At 43.4% G+C, this 27,672-nt stretch overlaps 2 protein-coding genes across 2 annotated transcripts in view; both read left to right on the top strand.

Annotated features, from left to right (window-relative positions):
• LOC116038066 (NACHT, LRR and PYD domains-containing protein 3-like) overlaps positions 1 to 27,672 on the top strand; it is a 1,733,742-nt gene that overhangs the window by 788,781 nt on the left and 917,289 nt on the right. Inside the window, exon 5 of the mRNA XM_036001598.1 lies at positions 6,003 to 6,113. Within this exon, the coding sequence (XP_035857491.1) occupies positions 6,003 to 6,113 (111 nt within the window). The remainder of the gene's footprint in view (positions 1 to 6,002; positions 6,114 to 27,672) is intronic.
• LOC116034665 (NACHT, LRR and PYD domains-containing protein 12-like) overlaps positions 1 to 27,672 on the top strand; it is a 575,637-nt gene that overhangs the window by 160,940 nt on the left and 387,025 nt on the right. The window lies entirely within an intron of this gene.

Genomic DNA, 27,672 nt, shown 5'->3' with positions numbered 1-27,672 from the left:
AATGTACTTAAAGTATCAAAGTAAATGACTGAGGCATTAAGTGTGTGTGTGTGTGTGTGTGTGTGTGTGTGTGTGTGTGTGGTGTGTGTGTGTGTGAGAACACGCAGGGGTGTGCGTGAGAGAGTGAGAATGAGGAAGATGGCAACGTAACTATGCAGGTGGTTACACCACACAAGAGTTGAAGATCCGAGGGAAGCCATGAGAGTTGAGATTCTTTGAAACTTAAGCATATGTTGCAGCCATAAGGTATAAAATTGATAATGCAGCGCCTAGGTTGGCATGGAGTTGAGATAAGTTGTGCTAACATCTGATCTGTGCAGTCAAAGACTATGTGAGTGTCAGGAAGGACATGTAAATGTGTTTGTGTGTGTAAGAGAGGGCGTGTCTGTCATCAGTGAAAAATGTAAGGAGTGTCAGAACTGGTGGGAGAGCTTGGTGATACATTTACTGTAACTAAAACACAGCCATCTTCCAACACTGAGACAGTCTTGGTTTGACTGAAATACACACACATACACACACACACACACACACACACACACACACACACCTACCTTTGCTTTTCTTTTTCTTTTTTCTTTGTTCTTTGAGGATCTATGTTGGAAAAAAGAGTTAACGTACCGTGAACCGCTGCCGGCAGGCAGCTCCTGCGCACCGCCCATTGCGAGTCCACTGCGCCACTGATTTAAATCCACATGTCCCTCTCAATTGTCCCCTTCTCTCTGGGCCAGTATTCCGTATCTCCTGAGAGAGCTCCAGCCAGCGTGCAGCGGGGTCTGACAGTCCAGGCAGAAAGCCAGTGCTTCGGGCAGGCACTGCACCGCTGTCACGGCATACTGTGGAGCTGCTGAATTCTGAAACAGTCGTACTAAATTTGCAATTAGCCATCAATCTTTGTAAAATGGACCATATTTGAGCTTTATATAGTTGATTTCTCGCATAAAAAGTCTCAGAAGTGAATTTAGTAATGCAACAGCAGACAAACAATGTATAAAGTGTCTGAGATTTGCGCAACCTAGATTTAGAAGACTAACTGACCTCAGATCAGTTAGTGGCCTATGTAAATTTTGGGGCGTTACAAAGATAGAAGGTAGAGCCAAATGAGGAGGAGTGGAGGAGTTGACGTCAACTTTTAGCTTTGTTCAGATTTGCCCGTTTTCAGAGGCAGTTTCAAATTGTGAGATTTTCAGAGGAAAGAGGTATCAATGGGATTTTGAGGTTCTATGTATGTCCTATTTACCCACCAAACTGTTGTTTTTTAACTATGACAAATCAGCTTTGCATTCTATCACCCCTTTAAATAGGAAGTAAAGCAATGCAGAAAAGAGTCCAAAATAAACACATTAGAAGAATATTTTACCAGAAGAAACAACACGTTATTTCTGGGTTGTTCTTCAGAGTTTTATAGATAGACTATGATTCACACCGCTGCTTTTTCTGTGTTGATTTGCGAGCTGCAGTCAGGAGAAAGATGATTTAATTGTTTTAATTTAAAAAGTACCAACAAATGACTTTTTTGGTACAAGTTAAAGTTCTGCCTTGAAATTCTTACTTTGTTAAAAGGAGAAAAAGTATTATCAGCAAAATGTACTTCTAGTATCAAAGTAAAATCACTGAGTGCAGTAAAATGTCCTGTGTGTGTATGTGTGTGTGTGTGTGTGTGTGTGTGTGTGTGTGTGTGTGTGTGTGTGTGTGTGTGTGTGTGTGTGTGTGTGTGTGTGTGTGTGTGTGTGTGTGTGCGTGTGTGAGAATGAGGAAGATGGCAATGTAACTACGTGGGTGGCTACACCACACAAGAGTTCAAGATGGCGAAGGAGGACTGAAGGAGGGAAGCCATGAGAGTTGAGATTGTCTTATACTTAAGCATACGTTGCAGGCATAAGGTATAAAATTGATAATGCAGCGTCTAGGTTGGCGTGGAGTTGAGATAAGTTGCACTAACATCAGATCTGTGCAGTCAAAGACTATGTGAGTGTCAGGAAGGACATGTAGATGTGTTTGTGTGTGTAAGAGAGGGCGTGTCTGTCATCAGTGAAAAATGTAAGGAGTGTCAGAACTGGTGGGACAGCTTGGTGATACATTTACTGTAACTAACACACAGCCATCTTCTAACACTGAGACAGACTTGGTTTGACTGAAAGCTGTTTACACAGTCCATGTGTCAACTGTCCCAGAGACTCTGAGTCCTTTGATGGACCTGCTCAGTGTGTCTGATGGAAAGAGCTGAGTCACTGTTTTCTACACTATTTGTGACATGTTAGAGAGGAATGAGAGACTAATAAAGTTCAGCGCAAATTCTTTCAGGAAGACGTCAAATAACCCAAACACTACTCTTTCTTCTTAAATCAAATCAGCTGTTTGGAGGCGTCACTTTTTAGTTAAACCAATCAGACTTGGCCATGAAATTCAAGGACCAAATCACAGCATTACACCTCTGCCTTAAATCTGTTCCCTTTCTATATCCCCCATGGGGTAATTCACATTTTTCACTCTGCTTGGTACAGTTAATACACACTTGACAGTGAGGTATTGGTACTTTTACAGGTTTAATCTTTTTATCTCTTATCTTTTTTTCAGAAACTTAGTTCGTCAGTCTACAGAACTAAAATGTGTTGAAGAGTTAAGTTTGGTTAGAGTTAGGGTTAGGCGGGTTAGGGTTAGGGTTAGGGGTGTGTTAGGGTGAACCCTTCCAGTTAGCTGTTAGCCACCGTGTTTAGGATCACCAGCTTTCCAACAACAGGAGGTAACCATGCTAACAATTATGGAGGTGATTCAAAATAAATATTTGAGAAATATGTAGTAGCTTTGCTGACAAAGTGAGACAGGACTGAAGGTTATCTGTTAGTGTGAGGACAATTAATGACTCATTTAATATTACTGCAGTAAAAGTACCAATATATTCTATCAAAGGCGAGGCTAGCCCCTTTTTAGGGGTGCTTCAGCACCCCTAAAAAGCAGCTCAGCACCCCTAAAACTTGGAGTTAGAAATATTGTTATTCTAACATTTTTGTTCGTCTTTGACAAGGTTAAATAATGTCCAAAACATACTCCGTAGTTTGTGGTTTAAAATGTATGTGTTAAGGATGAAAATGAAAACATCCCCGCTTAGCAAATGGTATCATCCTCTTCTCTTCTTCTACTTCTCCTCTGTACCTGCACCGCTCAGCACGACCGTCATCCAGCGCGAAACACACGCAGAGTGAGAACCCGTTATGTAGTGTTGTGAATCAACTAAGTTGCTCCAAAGCTGTGTCTCACAAACCATATCGGTGAGTACCTGAATCACGTGTACACCTATAATAACACCGCCTTCACACTGGCAGTTGAAATCAGCTCCGTAATACGCAATACGCCCCCAGCGGACGTCGTACTACACCGTTGAAAAGCTTCGGAAGCGACTCACAAAAATGGCAGAGAGACTAGAACGAGTGATAAGTGTCTGAATGTCCGATTCTCTCTGACCTCTCTTATACAGATATAAATAGAGAGGCTGCTGCGTGGAGAAAAGTTGCCCAGGACGTTGACATGTCACGTCGGTTAAATGTGATATAGCGGTATAATGTCAATAGTTCGGTGTCTGTTGATAGTTAACCAATTAGCATTAGCAGGTTTGTTTATCAGTACCATAGCAACGCACATCACGTGCGTCTTTTCTGGTCAGTCGTCATGGAAACATCTCTATCACTCTGGCCCTGGCGTTTGGACCAGAGTGAAAAAACAAACATATCACTGTATACTACCAGTAGGCCTATGTGTGAAAACACTCACTGTGGCTTTTTAAATGAATTGTTATTCATTCCTAGATTTATATCTGTTATTTTTCAGTTGTGGCTGACTATCAAACTAGACAATAAAAGAAAGTTTAATGTTTTTCTTTTGCTGTATTTATTCATTCCTCACACACAGAGGATTTAACCTGAACCAGGCTTAACTCCTGAACTCATAGCATCTCTCTCTCTGTCTCTCTCTGTCTCTGTCTCTCTCTCTCTCTCTCTCTGTCTCTCTCTCTCTCTCTCTCTCTCTCTCTCTCTCTCTCTCTCTCTCTCTCTCTCTCTCTCTCTCTCTCTCTCTCTCTCTCTCTCTCTCTCTCTCTCGGCACATGGAGTTAACGGTCAGGAAAACCAGCTGAGTGAAGAAGGTTTTGTGTTTGTTACAGGGGGCTGTCTGTGTGAACTCTCACAATTAAGCTGGTGCTCTGAAAAGGTCTAAAAAAAAAAGAAAAACAATCTGGATGTTGGAGTTAGTTGAACCAATGTTAAAATGATAAAGTTATTTTTCAATAGACATATTTTTGTTTTTTGTGTGAAAAGAGGGTGGGTGGTGGCAGTGGGGCTCATTGGGTGCTCAGCACCCCTAAAGCTCTGACCCTAGAATCGCCCCTGTATTCTATCAAAGTACTGCGTTAGTATAAGTTCTGCTCTGAAGATGTTACAGGTTGGCTGAATGACCAACCTGCTGATTATTGTCTTGGTTAACCAATGAATTGATCGGTCTGTTAAAAGCCTGATTCCTTTAGCTAGTTTTTTGTTTCCTGGATAGCCCAGTTGGTTGATCAGGCCCCCCTATATAGAGATTTACTCCTCGACGCAGAGGGCCGCTGGTTCGACTCCGACCTACGGCCCTTTGCTGCATGTCATTCCCCCTCTCTCTCCCCTTTCATGTCTTCAGCTGGCAATAAGGAATCCTGATGCTATAACACAACTTGTGCACTTATGATTAGCTCCTACTTATATAATGTTAGCTTTTATTCATATATAAATATCATTTACATTTATATATTTCAGTACTTAACTTTTATCTAACATTTTCAGCTCATTATATATTATTATCTATTATTGTTATTTGATAGTATATGTGATTCTAGATAAACTTTAATTTCTTCTTTTATTATTATTATTATTATTATTATTATTATTAGACTTATTTATATTTATGTAATTGTTCCAGTACTATCGAACATGTATTTTATCACTTTTAGCCCACCCTTAGGCTGTCACAAAGTAATTTCATTGTGCTACACAATGACAATAAAGTGTTTGAACTTTAAACTTTGAAATTCAGATGTCCTGTCAAAATAAAGGCCTTAAATGCCCAAAGAATTATCTTTAAAAGAAGAAAAGCTGCAGATGGTCACCTTTCAAGAAGCTGGAACTATCAGGTGAAAAATGTTCAGTTTTATAAGTTTAAGAGGTCCTTGGAGTTCAACATCCTGCAGTAAAATCCTCCTTTATGAGATTACATAAAACTTTATTGATCCACAGAGAACCCAAGTCATCCATTGCTGCAGCACAAATACTTAAATAGGAAGTAAATACATGCAGAAAAGAGTCCAAAATAAACACATTAGAAGAATATTTTACCATCTACAATAATACACCAGACCTTAACATGCTAACATAATAATGGTTACTTACTTAGTTTGTATTCATATAGTTATATTATAGAATGATAATATGGTATATAATGTAATAAAACAGCACAACATGATGGTAAATGGCACACAAATTTTACATTTTTATAGGCCTACAGTAACAGAGGTCATGTCTCCCAGCAGGTGAGGACTCTGCTATGAGTCAGTGTGAGGACAGAGAGGAGGGAGCCCCTCCCTCTAAAACCACTCTGTGTGGGGACCATGACAGCCAGACCAAAGCTCAGAGGTGAGATGATGATGATGGACTCTTCTCCATGTTAGAGCTCAGCACTCACATCACTCCTCCATCATGATTCACACTGAATATATACTGTATGTATATAATATTAAAGGTCCCATGGCATGACAATTTTACTTTATGAGGTTTTTTAACATTAATATGAGTTCCCCCAGCCTGCCTATGGTCCCCCATTGGTTAGAAATGAGACAGATCCATTCATAGTATTCATCCTGACGCTCAATTCTCAAAATAAGACTTATATATCATTGTTGATATAATAATAAAACAGAGCATATTAATTAATGTAACTAGTTAAAAGTATTATTTTCATCATAAACTACTTTTCATTAGTCTGCAGCAAAGACCTGAACCAGGACCTGAACCCAGCTGTGTGTCCATGAAGAGTGACTGGTCTATGGGTCGTCCTATTACCTTTAAAGATGGACAAGCTGCTGATGGAAGGTAAGAATTTAAAAGTGAACTTTGTTATTATCTAATATATCATATTCATATTCGAGGTGGACGATGTCACAAAATGTGGTTTTGATCTGCTACATAGTGATACCAGGACCAGAACATCCAGATGATATAAGATACTGATATTTTAATTAATAACAGCTAATTTACTGACGCACAGTGTAGAGCCATGTGTCCTGAGTTCTGAGGTTATCGCTGCACACCAGCGGTGGGACAGTCATTGATTTACAAATCAGATTTAAAAATCTCACAGTGACCCTTTGGGGGCTCCATAAAAAACAACTGAAACCAGAAGTTATAATTGATATTTGTACTTGTTGGCTGAGTTTTGATTTTGAGTTTGATCATGAGTCCAATAAAATCTGATAGATGAGCAGCCGATGACATTCTGATTGAATCCATACCTGATACCATATCAGAACACCTTTTGTAAGCTGTGTGCAGATTTGAGTAATTGAATGTCAGTAAACTTGATGTTTTCTCCAGAGTTCAACAGGAGAGATCAGAGGGCCTCGATGGTCAGTCTGCCCAGCTGCATCAAACCGACCTGGACTCCATATTTATGGTGTGTACATGTACAAACACAGGCTTCACTATTAACTACAGATTAAATGCTAAACTGGTCTTTCACAGAGAGCGGGGCTTAGCTCGGACATACACACACACACACACACACGCAGAGGTGTGGTGCAGACAGAGTGAGAGTTACGCTGCCTCTACAGTTTGTTAAAGTCACAGTGAGACACGGCAATGCCGGTAAAGGGGACACAAGTGTGGTCACAGTTTCAAAACTTCATGCAGACAGCGTTTGCTGCAATATGATATAATAAAATATAATATAATATAATAGCGAGATCGGCGTGCAGGTAATGTTTAACTTCTGAGACATTTGGAAGTTGGTGACTGACTGACAGGCACAAGACAAAAGCGTTCATGTGCCCTTGTGACAGACTGACAGGCTGGAAGTTTTTCCTCGCCACTGTTACACTAAATGATTGCTCTTGGGGGAATTATTGGAATTGTTGGGTCTTCTATCTGTAAAGTGTCTTGTGATAACTCTTTATGATTTGATACTATAAATCAAATTGAATTGAAGTATTAGGTCTGAAGAGGTTAGTTATACAGGATAGAAGCTATTTGAGTTTGTGGCAAAACCTTTCACGGTGCTCATTTTTCATTTCGTGACTTTCAATTGAATAAAAGTCATATTTCCTCATTTAGGTTTTCTTCAAAATAGTGTTAAAATCTCGTCTCATCTTGTGAGCTAAGTGTCACGTCACACCTCTAGTTCTTTACATTAAATGTTCAGTTTATCATTCTGTTTCAGCTGCTGGAGGAGAACATCGTCACCTTTGTGAAGAACGAGCTGAAGAAGATCCAGAAGGTTCTGAATCCAGATTACCCAGAATGCTTAGAGAGTCAGAAGAAGGCTGAGGATGTGTTGGATGGTGAGGATGAAGAGCAGAGTAAGAGCAGCAGAGACGCTTTTCTAAAGATCACACTGCACTTCCTGAGGAGAATGGAGCAGGAGGCGCTGGCTGACTGTCTGCAGAACAGTAAGATGATTTAAGATTTAACATGATGGAAAGAGGAAATTAAGTCAAAATGGGAAAACTATACACACACACATATATATACGCATATATACATATATACAGGGCTTAATTTGAACATGTTCCGGCACCTCCGTCGTTGGCTCCGGAACCTTTTTTATTGGATCCGGCACCTCCTGTGTCACTATGAAAAATTAGTCGCCTAAATGAAAAAAATAAACTACTGTTTGTGTAGTGTTCAATGTTGTTATCTGTCTTGTTAGTCTTGATTCCCCATTGGAGTTCCACAAAAGTCTTGTGTTTGCATTTTCAATGCGTTTTGAGGTGAATTTTCAGGGTAAGACGGAGGGGGGAGAGGGACGGAGGGAGTGGAGACAGAGGGGGGAGAGGGAGGGAGGGAGGGGAGGCACTTCAACAGCGCGGCGCTGCACTTCAAGTGACACAGGCGGTTGTGCTGGTTGAGGATAAAAATGTCAAAAAGACAACAAAGCTTGCTTAACTTTTTCAAATACGCTGGCCAGCCGGATCCCAAACAAGCAAAAATCGTTTCTGCCGATCAAGAATGTGGAGACCACGGTGGGTTTTATGTTTTAATTGTCCGATGGATAGTTGCTGCTTTTGAAAACGATCGTTGCAGTGTATTTTTTAATTTTTTTTACATTTCGCACCGATGCAGTATCAGTGCATGTTCTGAAATAAAAATAAACATTGCCCTGATGTACACACAGCATTGTGTAGGCTTTTTTAGTCAGAGTCAGAGAAGCTACGTAGACAGGTGTAATTTTTGTTTTGGTTCCGTTACCTCCAACCCCCGTTTTGAGTCGCCGGATCCAACCCCCCTCTGCGCTCCGGGACCTCCCACTTTACAAATTAAGCACTGCATATATATATATTAGGGGTGGAACGGTACATGTATTACGGGCGCCTCGGTTCGGTACATGAATTTACACGGAGAATACACGGTATAAAAATAAATAAAACTTGCGTCCAAATTAATTAATGTAATGCGGAACAACTGTTAGATACGTGTTTCTTTAGGGACACCTAAAGAAGTCCCCCCTTAGCTGTGAAGCTCCCGAGCTCCACCTACAATACATCCATGCCTACCTACATGTCGAGTCGGTCCAGTGAATCCACACACCATGGGCCACATGAGGCAAACTAGTCCCTTTCAAACCAAACACGGACGTAGCTGTGTCCCTTCTTGCCTCGACCACAAATGGCCTTCTGGCCCGTTTGCTTCGCTATTTGCTCCGCTGTTAGCTGTTAGCTCCCCCGTTAGCTGTTAGTTCCACTGTTAGCTCTTAGTTCCACTGTTAGCTCTGCTGTTTGCTGTTAGCTTGGCTGTTAAGCTAATGCCAAAACTCGTCAACTGCTCTGTGTAACCGAAGCTGCTTTTTTTTAACATCCCTGCTCTGTGCATTCACATATGAGAGCAACGCTTGTCTCCCATATCATACTACTAGCTGATTGTCTTATTTTGTTTACAAGTTCCAGATGGAGGCTGGAGATGATTTGGGGTACTTACTGTTTACATCTTACTTTATACACTCAAGCTGTTGCAGCTAGCTCAGGGGAGAGACTATGTGATACAGCCTGAGACATGCACAATAAAAAAATTGCCTTCTGCATTTTTGTTTTGCTTTTCCCTCCATTGTACCGAACCGTGATGTCTGAACCGATATATGAACCGAACATATCTATCTATCTATCTATCTATCGCACGTCAAGCTTGAGCTACCACCTACGGAGCTAAGCATAGTAGTACAGTTAATGTGATGCTAGACCACCAACAATCGGAAACATTGTTTTACCAGTGTATCTTGATTGGGAATCAAATGAATGCAAAGAAAGTTACTTCATGAACTTGATTTTAAGATTTATAATTATTTATTTACTGTAAACAAAAGAAAAATGTGTGAATCTGTCATTATTGCACAATTCCTCCAAGCACCTAAATAAAAATCCCTATCCTTACCAGAGTCAATATAGTGTTTAGTAACTCCTAAATAATGTTGATTACTCACTGACGTCCAGTGATCACCGGTTAATGAGCAGCTAATTTCTGCCGTGTTAACACAGCCCATCTCTACTCTTACCCGGCGACAGAGAAACAGGCTGGATAGTCCGGTACACTGTTATTTCCACAACAACAAAAACACAGCAGGCTCTGAACTCGCGTTGGGAGTTTCATTGAAGTTGGATGTAGTCCAGTTTTTGTCAAATGAGCGGACACTTGCAAGCAGGATTGATGGAACAGGTGGCCGGCTAGCATTAGCTTTCCACCTAGCTAGGTTATGCTCCAGCCCCCATTCGTGTTTCACCGCTGAGGATGTCCCCCCGTGATCGCCCACGCCGGCCGCTGCCCGCTATGGCCGCTGCAGCTGCTTGCTCTGGCCGCCACAGCTGCTGCTGCCCGCTCCGACCACCACTGCCCGCTCCGGCCACCGCTGTTGCCCGCTGGTCAAACTAAACTGTACGGTGGGCCACAGCAAACTCTTATTTCCGAACATTCATCTCTCCCCCGCCCCCCTAGGGCCGGTGGTCTAGCATCACGTTAACTGTACTACTATGCTTAGCTCCGTAGGTGGTAGCTCAAGCTTGACGTGCTTTGGTGATATTTTAATTCGGCTTTACACAATGTGCATATGGCTTTCAACTTGTGTATGAGCCGTCCGGGAGTTTTGGAAAATAAAAAGCGCCATTCAGGATTTCATTGCTCCTGTCTTTCTCCATCATGCCTGAAGCCTGCAATAGCAGGGTGTGTTATGAGGAAGTGGTAGTGAGTGGTAGCCGAGTGAAGTGTAAATTAAATTAATAAATGCCGGCATGCGATTAAAAAAAAATGTATCGCATCATATCGGCCCTTAATCGATTAACGCTGACAGCCCATATATATATATATATATATATATATATATATAGTGTTGGGCAAGTTACTTCCAAAATGTAATACATTATAGATTACTAGTTACTGTCATTTGAGAGTAATTAGTTATATTACAATATTACTGTCTCTGAATTGTAATGCGTTACACTACTTTTGCATTACTTTTGAGTTACTTTCACCAAAATAACAGGGGAAGTTTGATTTGGCAGCTAGCTTGTGACAAGGAATGGCACTGGAGGTTGGACCCAAATGCAGAGAGCAGGCAGGCAGGCAGGCAGGAGTAAGTTCGAGTAGTGGATTTATTAGACCAACAAAACAAAATACTTAACAACATAGGGAGTCCTGAGATGAGCAGGCAAAAACTAATCCAGTGTAGAAATGACGAAAGGAATCCAAACCAAACAAGGTAGACCAAAAACCAGGGAAATCCAGGAAGCACGGAGTTAGACACGAACTGACACAGGGAGGACCGACAGGAAGAAAGACACACCGACCAGCAACAGAAATGTAACATAATAATCCCACAAAACACCAAGGAAACACAGAAACTAAATACACAGGAAAACGAGGACTAACAAGGGACAGGTGGCCACAAGGTAGGGAAACAGGTGAAACACATTAGGGCAATCACAAGGGAGGGAAAACATAGGAAGTAACAAGACAAGACAGAAACCCAGACCGTCAAAATAAAACAGGAAGTTTATGAAAACAAGCAGAAAAACATGAAACCAACAAAACAAAGAAACTTGACACAGGGACTAGACGTGACAGTACCCCTCCCTCAAGGGACGGCTACCAGACGGCCCTTAAAAATGAAAACAAAAATAGTCCACAAAATAAAGCAAAAAGGCCCAGGGAGGGCAGAAGGCCACCGGGGACCAGGGAACAGAAAGTCACTGGGGTACAGCGCACTGGGGCACAGGGAACAGAGAGTCCTCGGCAACAGGGGAAGGAGAGCAGCACGAAGGCAGAAGCCTTCAGGCGGCCGAACAGGTTGGCGAGGGTAGAGCCCCTTTGAAGAACGTCCGTGAAGGCGAAACCCCTCTGGAGGCCGTCTGCGAGGGCGAATCCCTTCTGAAGACCAGCGGCGAAGGTGAATCCCTTCTGAAGGCCGGCGGCGAAGGCGAATCCCTTCTGAAGGCCGGCGGCGAAGGCGAATCCCCTCATAAGGCCAGAGGCGAAGGCGAAACCCCTCTGGAGGCCGTCTGCGAGGGCGAATCCCTTCTGAAGACCAGCGGCGAAGGCGAATCCCTTCTGAAGGCTGGCGGCGAAGGCGAATCCCCTCATAAGGCCAGAGGCGAAGGCGAAACCCTTCTGGAGGCCGTCTGCGAGGGCGAATCCCTTCTGAAGGCCGGCGGCGAAGGCGAATCCCTTCTGAAGGCCGGCGGCGAAGGCGAATCACTTCTGAAGGCCGGCGGCGAAGGCGAATCCCCTCATAAGGCCAGAGGCGAAGGCGAAACCCCTCTGGAGGCCGTCTGCGAGGGCGAATCCCTTCTGAAGACCAGCGGCGAAGGCGAATCCCTTCTGAAGGCCGGCGGCGAAGGCGAATCCCCTCATAAGGCCGGAGGCGAAGGCGAAACCCTTCTGGAGGCCGTCTGCGAGGGCGAATCCCTTCTGAAGGCCGGCGGCGAAGGCGAATCCCCTCATAAGACCTGGCAGGCCAGCAAAGACTAAACCCCTCTGTGGGCCGGGCAGGCGAAGGGTCAGCTGGGCTGAAGACAGGCGACGGTTCAGCTGGGCTGGAGACAGGCGACGGTTCAGCTGGGCTGGAGACAGGCAACGGGTCAGCTGGGCTGGAGACAGATGGCCAGGCAACCGGGGCAGAGGTTGACTGGGGTGCCCACAGGACACGAGGGGCAGGAGTGGGTCTGACCGCCGATAGGACACGAGGGGCAGGAGTCGGCCTGACCGCCGACAGGACACGAGGGGCAGGAGTCGGCCTGACCGCCGACAGGACACGAAGGGCCGGAGTCGGTCTGACCGCCACAGGGAAAGTCTCTAGGGAGATCTCTGGGACTCCGGAGACCAACAAAGCCTCAGGGGCAGTCTCTGGGACGCCGGAGACCGGCAAGGCCTCTGGCTTGCCCGTAAACTTGGACTCTGGGAGAGCTGTCGACGTAGACTCTGGGAGGTCTGTCGACGTAGACTCTGGAAGGCTGTACGTCAGCGGAGGTTCTGGAAGGCTGCTAGCCAGCCGGGAATCAGGAATGCTGCTAACCAGCTGAGGATCTAAGAGGCTGCTAGCCAGCTGGGGTTCAGAGATGCTGCTAGCCAGCCAAAGCTCGGGGCGGCTGCTAGCCAGCCGGGATTCTGGGAAGCGGCTAGCCAGCCAAGGATCTGTGATCAAGGGCAACCTGGGGACACTAGGGAACTCGGAAACATTAGGAAACTCGGGAACTCTAGGAAAGTCGGAAACTCTAGGAAACTCGGAAACTCTAGGAAACTCTAGGAAAAGCTCAGGGACACTAGGAAGCTCGTGGACACTAGGAAGCTCGGGAACACTAGGAAGCTCAGGGAAGCTAGGAAGCTCAGGGACGCTGGGCAGTGCTGGAACACTGGGCAGCTTGGGGACACTAGGAGACTCAGGAACACTAGGAAGCTTGGGGAAGCTAGGAAGCTCGGGAAAGCTGGGCAGTGCTGGGACACTGGGCACCTTGGGGACACTAGGAAGCTCGGGAACACTAGGAAGCTCGGGGACACTAACAAGCTCAGGGACGCTAACAAGATCGGGGACACTAACTAGCTCGGGGACGCTAGGAAAGCTGCTAGCAAGCCTGGAGTCAGGGGGGTTACTAGGTGGCAGGGAATCAGGGAAGTTGCTAGCTAGCTGAGGCTCAGGGAGGTTGCTAGCTAGCCAGGGATCAGGAAGACTTCTAGCTAGCCTGGATTCAGGGGAAATGCTAGCTGGCCGAGGTTCAAGAGGGCTGCTAGCTAGCCTGGATTCATGGGAGCTGCTAGCTACCCTGGATTCTGGGGAGATGCTAGCTAGCGGGGAATCAGGGGGATCGCTAGCTAGCCGGGAATCAGGGAGGTTGCTAGCTAGCGGGGAAATTGAGAGGCTGCTAGCTACTCTGGATTCTGGGGAGATGCTAGCTAGCGGGGAATCAGGGGGACCGCTAGCTAGCCGGGACTCAAGAAAGCTGCTAGCTAGCCTGCATTCTGGGGAGTTGCTAGCTAGCGGGGAATCAGGAGGATCGCTCGCTAGCCGGGACTCAGGGAGGTTGCAAGCTAGCTCAGAGTCAGGAGAGCTGCGCGCCAGCTCGGAGTCAGGAGAGCTGCATGCCAGCTCGGAGTCAGGAGAGCTGCATGTCAGCTCGGGATCAGGAGAGATGCACGCCAGCTCGGAGTCAGAGGAGCTGCACGCCAGCTCGGGGTCAGGAACAATGGTGAACTCGGACTCGGGAACACTGGTAGCCTCAGGAACAGTAACTCTGGTCCGCACGGACTCAGGACTGCTGGACAGCATGAGTTCACATCCGCTGGACAGCACGGACTCTGGGCCAATGGACCGCACAGGCTCTGAACCGCAGAACAGCACGGGCTCAGGTCCACTGCACAGCACCAGCTCAGGTCCGCTGCACAGTACGGGCTCAGGTCCGCTGAACAGCACGGGCTCAGGTCCGCTGAACAGTTCCGGCTCAGGTCCGCTGCACCGCACAGGCTCAGGTCCGCTGCACAGCACCGGCTCGGGTCCGCTGAACAGCACGGGCTCGGGTCCGCTGAACAGCACAGGCTCAGGTCCGCTGCACAGCACCGGCTCGGGTCCGCTGCACAGCTCCGGCTCAGGTCCGCTGAACAGCACAGACTCAGGTCCGCTGCACAGCACGGGAACACAGGAAAGCTCGGCAGCACAGGAAAGCTCAGGAACACAGGTCAGCTCTGGCTCAATAGTCAGCTCTGGAACAATAGTCACAATGGTCGGCTCTGGAACATGCTCGCTGGACAGCAGTTGAACCTGTGCATGGCGTCGGGGACCATGTCGCCCACGTCCTCTCTTACGGCCACCACGGTTCCCAGAAAACACAGCCAGGCGGGTACCCTCATAGGACTGCTGGTGGTCAGGGGTACTCACCGGCCATGTAGCGGGTTTGTTGCACACTGGCAAGGGAGGTAGCTGACTGCTAGCAGGCTGGAGAGTAGATAACCGGGTAGCAGGTTGAAGTGAAGGCTCGCAGCCAGGGGTCTCTAAGAAGTCCTGAATCCACTTAGGCAAGGAACTCCTGAGCCAGGGCCGAGTGGATATCTCACGGTGAGCTAACCGTAGAGCCGCCTGTTTCACCTCCCAACTAGAGGCTCTCTTCCACTCCCCATAAACACATATCAGAGAGTAGCTCAAATCATAAAGTTCGTCCTCAAAATACTCCGCTGGGTCCGTCATGGTGGGATTATTCTGACAAGGAATGGCACTGGAGGTTGGACCCAAATGCAGAGAGCAGGCAGGCAGGCAGGCAGGAGTAAGTTCGAGTAGTGGATTTATTAGACCAACAAAACAAAATACTTAACAACATAGGGAGTCCTGAGATGAGCAGGCAAAAACTAATCCAGTGTAGAAATGACGAAAGGAATCCAAACCAAACAAGGTAGACCAAAAACCAGGGAAATCCAGGAAGCACGGAGTTAGACACGAACTGACACAGGGAGGACCGACAGGAAGAAAGACACACCGACCAGCAACAGAAATGTAACATAATAATCCCACAAAACACCAAGGAAACACAGAAACTAAATACACAGGAAAACGAGGACTAACAAGGGACAGGTGGCCACAAGGTAGGGAAACAGGTGAAACACATTAGGGCAATCACAAGGGAGGGAAAACATAGGAAGTAACAAGACAAGACAGAAACCCAGACCGTCAAAATAAAACAGGAAGTTTATGAAAACAAGCAGAAAAACATGAAACCAACAAAACAAAGAAACTTGACACAGGGACTAGACGTGACAGCTTGTGAATTTCACCACCGGATCAATAAAGTCTCCTCTTTATCCACTTTAATACATCATGGATTATTCATATTTTGTATAATTAATATAAATATGCAAAGTAACTAAAGCTATACAAAATAGATAAGTAAAGCGTATAATAGGCAAGTAGGAGAAAATGAAAATACTCAAAAGTATGGCATTGTTGTAAAATGTTTGTTTATAGCACTTCAATAAGAAATTAATGTTTAGGTTAAAACACTCTAAAGGAAATGTTCAATTATAGTGAGATTAAAACTCACTATTAACATTATTTACAGTACTTGATTTACAGCTGGTTTGTGAAAAGGTAGCCTACACAACCTTATTTAACAGTAATATAGTTTTACTGCGAACCGTCACAGAAAGTGCTTTTATTTTGAAGTAAGCTACACGGAAGTTGTGTAGTGTCTGTTGTGTAGCCTACTCTTGCTAGCTTACTGAGAAGCAGCATGTCTGTCAGGCTTAAGTTGTTCACTTTCTTGTTTGTAAAACTGCAACATATGGTCACAGTAAAAGACAAGCGTTTTTGGTCGTCATTCGAAGCCATTCCACTACAGGCATAGTTACTCTCCACGGCTGATAAAAATGCAATGATATTTACGTGTTAGCAAGCCTCAACATTAATTCCCGACATGTTTATATCTATCTGTCAGCCGCTGATGTACCGTCACCTGTTGGGACATACATGCTGTCCGTACCGTCTCTGGTTCTGACCACGGGAACAGAAACAGGACAGCTCACTTCAACGCAGTGTAATAACTCCTGAAAATAATATCCATCTCGCAAATGTATCTGTCTCTGCAGTCATCTCAACCATCGAATACAGCGACAGGAAAATAATACGGCTTTTTTTTTTCCTGTGAAGAAATGTGTCGCGGTGTTGGTGAATTCTTAAAAAAAAAAAGCGTTGTAACTCGCGTTACTGAGATTGTAACGAGTATAATATTACCGAAATTTAATTAGTAATGCGTTATATTACTGCGTTACAGCAAAAAGGAATACATTACTGTAATTGCGTTACTTTTGTAACGCGTTACTCCCAACACTGTATATATATATATATACATATACACACACACACACACACACACACACACACACACACACACACACACACACACTGCACGCATCTGCATCAGATCCAAAGCTGTTTTTCTTAAAACTGATTGATTGTTGTTTGTTTATTCAGGAACTCGTGTTACAGTATGCCGCCCCAAATTCAAGTCCAACCTGGAGAAGAAGTTCCAGTGTGTGTTTGAGGGGATTGCTAAAGCAGGAAACCCAACCGTTCTGAATAAGATGTTCACAGAGATCTACATCATCGATGGAGGAACTTTAAAGGTAAATGAAGAACATGAGGTCAGACAGATTGAAATAGCATCCAGGAAACCAAACAGACCAGAAACAACAATCAGACAAGAAGACATCTTTAAAACTCCACCTGGAAGAGATGAACCAATCAGAACAGTGATGACAAAGGGAGTGGCTGGCATCGGGAAAACAGTCTTAACACAGAAGTTCACTCTGGACTGGGCTGAAGGCAAAGGCAACCAGGACATCCAGTTCACATTTCCATTCACTTTCAGAGAGCTAAATGTTCTGAAAGAGAAAAAGTACAGCTTGGTGGAACTTGTTGATCACTTCTTTAGTGAAACCAAAGAAGCAGGAATCTGCAGGTTTGAAGAGTCCCAGGTTGTGTTCATCTTTGACGGTCTGGATGAGTGTCGACTTCCTCTGGACTTCCACAACACTGAGATCCTGACTGATGTTACAGAGTCCACCTCAGTGGGTGTGCTGCTGACAAACCTTATCAGGGGGAAATTGCTTCCGTCTGCTCGCCTCTGGATAACCACACGACCTGCAGCAGCCAATCAGATCCCTCCTGAGTTTGTTGACATGGTGACAGAGATCAGAGGGTTCACTGACCCACAGAAGGAGGAGTACTTCAGGAAGAGATTCACAGATGATGATCAGGCCAGCCAAATCTACTCCTACATTAGGAAATCTCGAAGTCTCCACATCATGTGCCACATCCCAGTCTTCTGCTGGATCACTGCTACAGTTCTGGAGAAGGTGTTGAAGACCAGAGGGGGAGGAGAGCTGCCCAAGACCCTGACTGAGATGTACATCCACTTCCTGGTGGTTCAGTCCAAACTGAAGAATGTCAAATATCATGGAAAATCTGAGATAGATCAACACTGGAGTCCAGAGACCAGGAAGATGATTGAGTCTCTGGGAAAACTGGCTTTTGAGCAGCTGCAGAAAGGCAACCTAATCTTCTATGACTCAGACCTGACAGAGTGTGGCATCGATATCAGAGAAGCCTCAGTGTACTCAGGAGTGTTAACACAGATCTTTAAAGAAGAGAGTGGACTGTACCAGGACAAGGTGTTCTGCTTCGTCCATCTGAGTGTTCAGGAGTTCCTGGCTGCTCTTCATGTTCATCTGACATTCATCAACTTTGGAGTCAATCTGCTGTCAGAAGAACAACCAACATCCCAAAAGACTGAAACCAGAGAAGATGGATCTTCACAGATCTACCAGAGTGCTGTGGACACGGCCTTACAGAGTCCAAATGGACACCTGGACTTGTTCCTCCGCTTCCTCCTGGGTCTTTCACTAGAGACCAATCAGACTCTCCTAGGAGGTCTGATGACACAGACAGGAAGTAGCTCACAGACCAATCAGAAAACAGTTGAGTACATAAAGACGAAGATCAGTGAGGATATGTCTGCAGAGAGAAGCATCAATCTGTTCCACTGTCTGAATGAACTGAATGATGGTTCTCTAGTAGAGGAGCTCCAACAGTCCCTGAGTTCAGGAAGTCTCTCCACAGATGACCTGTCTCCTGCTCAGTGGTCAGCTTTGGTCTTCATCTTACTTTCATCAGAAAAAGATCTGGACGTGTTTGACCTGAAGAAATACTCTGCTTCAGAGGAGGCTCTTCTGAGGCTGCTGCCAGTGGTCAAAGCCTCCAACAAAGCTCTGTACGTGCACATAACTATCAAGATTAAATTATGTTTTTATTTAGAGTAAACAAAATTATGTAATAGTTTTTATTTTTTGATTGTTGATTTCTCTTCAGGTTAAGTGGCTGTAACTTGTCAGAGAGAAGCTGTGAAGCTCTGTCCTCAGTTCTCAGCTCCTGGTCCTCTAGTCTGAGAGAGCTGGACCTGAGTAACAACAACCTGCAGGATTCAGGAGTGGAGCTGATGTCTCCTGGACTGAAGAGTCCACACTGCAGACTGGAAACTCTCAGGTTGGTGTTCAGTTAGGACTTAAGTAACAAATATCCAGCCACAACAACAATTTTTGTATTTTTTGTAAACAACCCAGAGTGCATGGATATGTTTTTTTATGACTTTTTTGGTCATAACTATTCCTCCTGGTGGTTTAAAGGATACCACAAGCGCTTTTTTCTTAAGTAAATCCTTAGTTGGGGACAACAGTGAACAAATGTGAATGTCTAACATGACGTGTGTGTGTGTGTGTGTGTGTGTGTGTGTGTGTGTGTGTGTGTGTGTGTGTGTGAGTTTAGTCTCTCAGGCTGTATGATCTCAGAGGAAGGCTGTACTTCTCTGGCCTCAACTCTGAGCTCCAACCCTTGCCATCTGAGAGAGCTGGACCTGAGCTACAATCATCCAGGAGACTCAGGAGTGACGCTGCTTTCTACTTTACTGGAGGATCCAAACTGGAGACTGGACACTCTCAGGTATGGACGGACAGACACGTACTAAGGGACTCTGGTTCATGTTTAATGAAGGCACTGAGTAAAGGTGTATCTGATTTTTATTGAAGGTCAGAGGTCTGGAACGATTCAATTGGCATTAACAAAATAAGATTTAATCAACTCACTTATCAATTTAAAGTGGTGATATAATGATTATATAGGGTATTTCACACTGTTCCTTAATGTCTCCTAATAGGGTATGTAACATTGATTGGGCTGAAAATTGCCCTGTTGCTATTTTATGGGTCCTTATGCATCCCTGTGTTTTAGCCCTATTTGGAATGAGAGCTTTTCTTCCAAATGTGCTATGCTCATGAATATTTAGATAAGTTGCACGCTGATTGGTCGAGGAACCAAATACAGATACATTGGAGACGAGACAGCAGGTCTCATATTTCAGACACTGCAATGTTTCGTTACTAAATTCACTTCTGAGACTTTTCATGTGAGAAATTGACTATATAAAGCTCAAAAATGGGCCATTTTACCAAAATGTATGGCTAATTGCAAATTTGGTAAGACGTGTCGGACTTCAGATGGTCCACACAGTCTGAAGAGACAGCGGCAGCCTGCTGTGCTCCATACCCAGGAGAAAATCACCGTTTCTGGGTTACTGGACAACCGGGGCTCGGGGCTCAGCGGAGCTGGCCGTCTGCCATAACTATAGTGTATATATAACTATAGCAGATTTACATTTTGAATTTCGTCACGCCACTTATGTTATAGCTACCCTAAGGACACTAGTCCCTTCAATCCTATGGGTAAAGATCTGGGCTAGCTAGCTAGCTACACTTTCGGCATAACTATAATATATTTACAGTTTGAATTTCGTCACGCCACTTATATTACAGCTACCCTAAGGTCTTATAAAGCTAACGCTTGTGTCCGATTTCAATTTAATGCATTTTTGTGAATATGAGGGGTTTTGTTAGCTGTTAGTGTCCATTCAGTCCTATGGGTAAAGATCGCGGCTAGCTGCAGGCCCTGGAGCTCTGTCAGGGCCTTGGCATTTGGTAGTCCAGTAACCAAAAACGGTGACTTTGCGTGGGTATGGAGCGCCACGGGTTTCCCTTCGTGATGGAGATCCATCTAGCTCACAGCCAGCTGGGGCCTGTGAAGGAGGACACGCCGGGCGGAGAGGCAGCACCGGCCGCTGTCACATTAGCCTGCTGAGCTCCTGCTGAACTGCGACACACAGTCGGACAAAATTTGCAATTAGCCATAAATTTTCATAAAACAGCCCATATTTGACCTCTACATAGTTCATTTCTTGCATAAAAAAGTCTCAGAAGTGAATTTAGTAATGAAATGGCAGGTGAACAATGTAGCTATAACATTTCTGAGATCTGCGTGACCTACCTAGATTCAGAAGACTAAGCTGACCTCAGGTCAGTGGTGTAGCCTATGCAAATGTTGGGGCGTGACAAAGACTAGGAGTTGAGGAGTTGACGTCAACTTTTAGCTTTGTTGAGAGTCGCTCGTTTTTAGCAGCAGTTTCAAATTCTGAGATTTGCAGAGGAAAGGGGTGTCAATGGGATTTTGAGGTTCTATGTATGTCCTATTTACCCTCCAAACTGTCGTTTTTCAACTATGACAAGGTGAAATTGGTTTTGCATTCTATCACCCCTTTAAGCAACGTACATTCAAATTAAGTACTTACTTCTCCTAGTCATCTTTTGTACCAATATAGGTTGCTGAAATTCTGTACCAGTACCCAACGGTACCTTTTTTTAGTAGCTTACTGTCTCTCTAACAAAATAATATTATTAATTTAATTTTAATTTAATTTGAAAAAAATAAGCCAAACATATTTATCTTATTTTCCCTCCCAAACAACCCTGTCAGTCTGTCACCAGGGCATAGGGAATGCTGTTGTGCTTGTCTCAGAATAAGTGTAACCACACCGCGACAGCTTTAGCAGCATTGCCCAGACTGTGACTTGAACAAGCTGTAGTGAGAGCTGTAGAGTTGACATACTCACGCTCAGTGTCTTTCAAAACTGTATTTCAGAGCCGGCCCTCCCTATACGCGAACTAAGTGGCTGCTTAAGGCCATAGACCCAGACCGTGACCTATCTAACATTACCTGATTCTGACTGACATGGCAACCATATGAATGTTGGTAATGAAATATTCGGTGTTGGTGATAGAGCAACAAGCAAGGATCATGTTTGCTTGCCTACATACAGAGTGAAACCCGCTGCCCTCTGCCTGTGTCCCCGCCACACCTTCACTACATGGCCTCGGATTTGACGGGCATATACAACAAAGGGCCCCCAGATGTACAGGGCCGGCCCTGACTATGATGGTTACATTTTTCAATTATCCACAGCCCTGGAGTATGAAGTTGATTGTGTCTTTGTTTCTTCCTGCAGGGTGGACCATGGTGGACCGCAGAGACTGAGACCTGGTCTGAGGAAGTGTGAGTGTGTTTTAAGTTTGCTCTAAGAGAACTCAGCTGCGTGTTACACTAGTTTAACTCCTTCCTGGCGCTGGAAGTATAATATTAGGTGAGGTTACTTATTATTTCAATGTTTTACTGAACAGGTTCCTGAGTGCTTAGCAGTTGATGGTGAATTGTCTAAATCTCCCTTTACCACTGTTATCATATAGACAAAAGCAACTATAAAGAAATAATCAAGAAACAAAAGCACGGTGCTTCCATTGTGAATCTACTTAACTCACACTGGCCAATCATGTATCCAGAGATCAGACTTGTCAGTGTGGTTTGAGGCGGATTGAGAGAGTCCCGTACAGGAAACCGGAAACATCACTGCCTCTATCTCTGCCACAAGAAAGTTTTAAAACATCAAACACAAGCTCTGAACTGCCTGGGAGTTTGCGGAACAGCTGAGTGTTTCCAGCAACAACAAAGCACTCGCTATGTCTCGCTCATCTCTTTTCTTTCTCTCTCTCTGTGAAATTAAGCTGCGTTCAACCGCGCTTGAAAGCGCCTGTTTTTGGTATGAATACCCCATTAATGTTAAAAAAACACTTTATTTTTCTCATACTGTCTGTCTGCATATACCTGTATTCACCCTCTGTCTGAAACACTACATTTGTACAGTTGAGAATTAAGAAACAGACAGGAAATGGGGAAATAGTTTATTATCATTGTATTTTTCGTAATTATATCGTTATTGTGGTATTTAACAAGTGTTTTGGTGACTAGGAAGGACTGTATATTTTATCTTTAAAAGGTTGTGGCCACCAGGGGGCATCGATCAGAATGAAGACAAGATGTTCCTTTTATGTGTTTTATTGGAATAAAGGTTTAAGTGTGTGTGGTTCTGAAACAGAGATACAGGCATAAATCAAAATCAAAGTAAAAGGTATATAATAAACAAACACAATCAAGAGTTTAAATTATAGTTTTGTTATATATGACTTAAATGCAGTGTTATAATAAATGCTTATTACTAAGCAAATACAAAACCTAGAAATGCAGTAGTACACTATATTCCTGTTCAAATATTAATTTGCTGCACATTAACTGCAGCAATACACAACATGCTAAATTCAGCTGAACATATAATAATTATGAGCTGCAGAATTCCTCCTTAACATAAACAATGTTACACATTGATCAACATACAATATTTTTTGAATTGGGACACGTAAGGCTTGCAAATAACACCTCTGTTAATATACAGTGCTCTAAACAATTAAACACGCCGGCAGTGCGAGACTCCATTATACAATAACGAGCAGCAACGTGCCACAACATTATTGCAGTGCAATAAACACAGTGTAACATTATTAAGAGGTAAAACGAACAACAAACATCAGTATTACTTACTGGCATAGGCGCCGATACCGTGGGTGCTCCGGAGCTCGAGCACCCACGGAAAATACTGAGCACCCAGTGCCAGACTGCCAGTAGCCTACATTCATTTAAAATTAAACATTGTAGTTGGTGCTAAGTGGAGCGTCTGTCATAGTGTGCCTAGGCTACTAGACAGGTGGAATTGCTTCTTAATTTCCCACGAAGCTGATCGCAGTTACGTGTTCATCTCCAATCCTATCTGTATTTGTGAGAAGTGGCGTTGTCTTGAGGTGAAAGAGAGCCTGCTTTATTATCAAGTTAATAGGCGTGTCTGTTTGTGTCGGCCACTGTCCATTTCCTAAGGTTCTGAAATACAAAAAATTTTTGACTACTTTTTTTTTAAAAGGACGTGCGCCAGTCAGCACCCTCGGAAGAAAACATAAATCGGCGCTTATGCTTACTGGTAGTTGCACGCACACAATTCTAGGAACTTAGAAAGAAATACAGCAACACTATCTTATATTATCTATATATGAACTGCGCAGTCTTTCGACGCCAGTGCTCTCTTCCAAACTTTCCTGGTTTCTCCCGGTCCTCGGTGAAAGCTGCGGCTGGTGTTTACAGCTGACTGTCCCTCATGGCGGCGCTAGCTTAAACATCAACAGTTAACACTTAACACTTTTCGAAAGCTAGTGAAAACAAAAACACAGCTAACCTGCCTGAACTTCACTTAAAACTACGGATAACAAGTTACCAAACTGACAGTTGAACACAACTGTTAGCTGCAAAAATGATACTTGTGTCAAAACTTTAAAAGTCCATTAGTCTCCAAACATCAGTCAGCTGGACATTAAAGTTAGTTTTTCTCTCCTCTGCTGACTGCATGTTTCTCCCTCCAACGTGCTCTACATGTCCTCTCTGACTTCCTCCTTTCTTTTCTACTCCCCAACAAAGTCATCTGATTGGCTAGGAGTGTAGCTATACAGAAAATAATTCACTTAGATTACTCCACTGAAAATACATTACACTTCACTTCAAAACAAAGGATTATGGGGAATGTATTTTTCATTGTATTTACCCAGTTATGAACTGAAACACCATTTATTCATGTAGTTAACTGTATAAAATAAAGACTTTATTTATATTTATTTAACAGTATTTGTGATTTTTAGATATTCTTGCCTGAAGTATGAAGATAAATTTCTCTTATGAGATAAGTTTCTGTTTTTGTTGCTGGAAAGATGTTAGGATTTAATGAATTAATTTAAAATCCACAAACGGAACAAACTGAACACGTTGATCCAACAGAACTAATAAATACATAAATACATGAATCAACAGTCGAGCCAACAGAAAGCTAACTTTGTTTCTTTATTTTTTATTCACACATAAGTTGTTGTGTTCAAGTAGCCTTCAGTTTTCTTCTCTGGATGTTTTTAATAAATAAGCGTTGAAAAAACTCACAGTTCATAAACACAACACGGCATAATTAATGTCACAAAGATGTTTAAAAGGTGAATAAAGTGAGTTGAGGTAGATTTATCTTCCAGTTCCTCCCTGATGGAGACCTGGTATCAGATATAAGACACAGACACAAACATACCATAAATACTAATTTTTCATACATAAACTGGTATTTCTATAAAGTGAACATCAGCTAATATCAGTTTTAGAAAGCAGATGGTTCAGAGCTGCTTTGTGCTGCAGTAGAAGAAGATGTGACAGTTTTATTAGTGAGACTTTATTCAGTTCATGTTTCTAGATTTGGATCATCAGCTGTCATCATCGGGTCAACACGAGGACAAGAAGCTGAACATTGTTGACATGTTGACTCTCATGTTCACTAACTGTTCATGTTGTTAGAACTGGATTGTTAAACATCACTCACAGCTGAATATGAAATGAACGTTTGAATCATCAGATGATAACCTGCAGCTGTATCGTGTCTTGTTCTCTCCATCAGATGTCTGTGAACTGGAACTGGACACAAACACAGTACACAGAAGACTCAAACTGTCTGACAACAACAGGAAGGTGACATATGTGAAGGAGTATCAGTCATATCCTGATCATCCAGACAGATTTGACACCTGCCGTCAGCTGCTGTGTAGAAATGGTCTGACTGGTCGCTGTTACTGGGAGGTCAAGAGGAGAGGAGAGGTTCATATATCAGTGAGTTACAGAGGAATCAGAAGGAAAGGACGCAGTGAAGATGGGTGTATGTTTGGAAGGAATGATCAGTCCTGGAGACTACACTGCTCTGATGAAGATGGTTACTCTGTCAGGCACAATAACAGAAAAACACGCATTTCCTCCCCCTCTTCTAACAGAGTAGCAGTGTATGTGGACGTCCCTGCTGGCTCTCTGTCCTTCTACAGAGTCTCCTCGGACTCACTGATCCACCTCCACACCTTCAACACCACATTCACTCAACCTCTCTATCCTGGGTTTATGCTCTGTCCTGGTTCCTCAATGTCTCTGTGTCCTCTGCAGGACTGAGAGTCTCTCCTGTGGACAGAAACACTGACTGAAGATCAGCTGCTGAAATCAAAGTTCAGTCTGTTCACCATCACACACACTCTGCACTGTGAAGCAGATCTGAGACTCAAACACAAAAACATTCATCTGTTTTCATCTCTGGGATTATCAACATTTGAACTGTTGGACTAAAAACACTTCATGATATGTAACATCTAAAAAATTTATAATCAACTGTTATTGGTTACTATTATGTCCTTTATATTTTGTTTCATATTGTAATATATTTAAATTTTGGAAAACAAATGTTTCTCTAAACAATCATCATATAGTCTAATGTTTCTAAATGCTTTTAATAAAATCTATACGTTTCATCTCGAGGGAGATCATTTGTTCATTTGATCATATCATGATTTCATTCATCAGTTGACTCAAAATTCTGTTGAACATCAGACAGAGAGAGAGAGAGAGAGAGAGAGAGAGAGGTGTGAACTTTTCAATTAATAATCTTCTTCTGATATTTTATATTCCCTGTTTGTATTTTCTGCAGGAAACAGACCAGGTCAGATAGTAAACAGCTGATTTATTCATCTGACTTGTAGAATAACCTCAATGATTGAATTGTTTTAAATGTCTGGGAATGTGGAACAACTAAATGCAAAATGAATGAAATAAAACAAGGCCACATGCTGATTATTTGTGACCTGATTTGATGGATTTATTCTTCCTGTTGTGTCTGTGTTTAAACTCCTAATTAAAAGGTAAAGTTTCCATCCACTAAAAGTTCTGTTGTTGCCGCTGACAGACTCAGATTATTATTCTAAGAGTCTGACAACATTATGAAAGGATCCCTACAGAGATAGACCTTTTAGTTAAAGAGTAAGATCCTTTTAGTTTAACATGAAACAGCCCCGAGATCACCATCACCAAACCCACCAGACTCCATGTAAATAATCAGGACTTTTAGCGTGTATAGAGCCAGCATATTTCCACATGGAAATGGGTGAATTAAGAGTTTATTTCAACCAAACCAGAGGGGTTATTGTTGTTGGAACAGTTGATATATATTTTGTTTCTATTTCTATCGACTATAAATGAAGTGTGTTTAATAATCATGATATTGCTATTTTATTTAAATGGAGTCTGGTAGAAACATTCATTTAAATGCTTACATTATATTTAGTTATTTCTCTTTATACTTACAAATTGTTTTAATTATTTAAGTGCTGTACATTATTTAATACTCAAGTAAAGTACAAGTACCTCGAGTTAATTACAGTTCTTGAGTAAATGTACTCAGTTCCAGTCCACCACTACCTGATTCATTAACTGAATGTGTATCTGTAGTTCCCCTCCTGACCTCCAGGTGGAGGCCTTCTTTCATTTTAAACTTTTAATCTGAAAATCCCTGACTTGGAGGAAACCGGAAGTCTCGTTGCTTCACTGTGCTCTCGAGCTGGCGGCGGGATAGTTGTGTAGTTTATTAGTGAGTTTTAAACATAGACAGTATAAGAACGGTTTGAAGAAGACAGAGCTCCAGGTAAACCCGCACACACACACTCAGGTAAACACTTTAATAACTGTTCTTTTACACGGCTATCAGAGCGAATAGAAGACAGAGCTGCGCATGCGTTAGCTTCCCATTCTGCTGTTGTTAAGATACAGGTAAACAGAACGTCCGTTGCTGAGCAACAGTGTGCTCCGTTAGTGTCTCCTCTATAGTTCGGTGGGCTCGGTGAGATTCGGGGCTGAAGTTGTAACATTGTTGCATTTTTCATTTGGTTCGGTTTGCGTCACACTGCACTTTATCAAACGCAGCAAACACTGTAAACACACGTCACGTGGTGGAAGCAGTCGCTTGTTGATTGGACAGAATATCAGAGGGAAACTCTCCGAAATAATGAAGCTCCACTACATTTCTACCGTGTTGGCTTCTCTGGTTCTGCTTTAGTGTTTGTCATATTTTAGAGGAAGGTGAACAATGGGAGCAGCTGACAGTGTTGGCTGTATCATTAAATGTCTTTAGTTGTGTTAAAGAGGAGTTGGAGCAGAGTGTCTGTTAAAACCTAGGCCACTGTTTGGAGCTAACTGTAATATTACTGGAAGCTGACTCGCTAGAATAGACAAATGTTTTTTAAAGCTATGAATTGAATAATTTGCCTG

Source organism: Sander lucioperca, chromosome 5 (assembly GCF_008315115.2).
Source record: "Sander lucioperca isolate FBNREF2018 chromosome 5, SLUC_FBN_1.2, whole genome shotgun sequence".
NCBI classification, from domain to species: Eukaryota; Metazoa; Chordata; class Actinopteri; order Perciformes; family Percidae; genus Sander; species Sander lucioperca.
The sequence above is the reverse complement of the archived record's forward strand: the minus strand, read 5'-3'. Positions and strand labels throughout refer to the sequence as shown.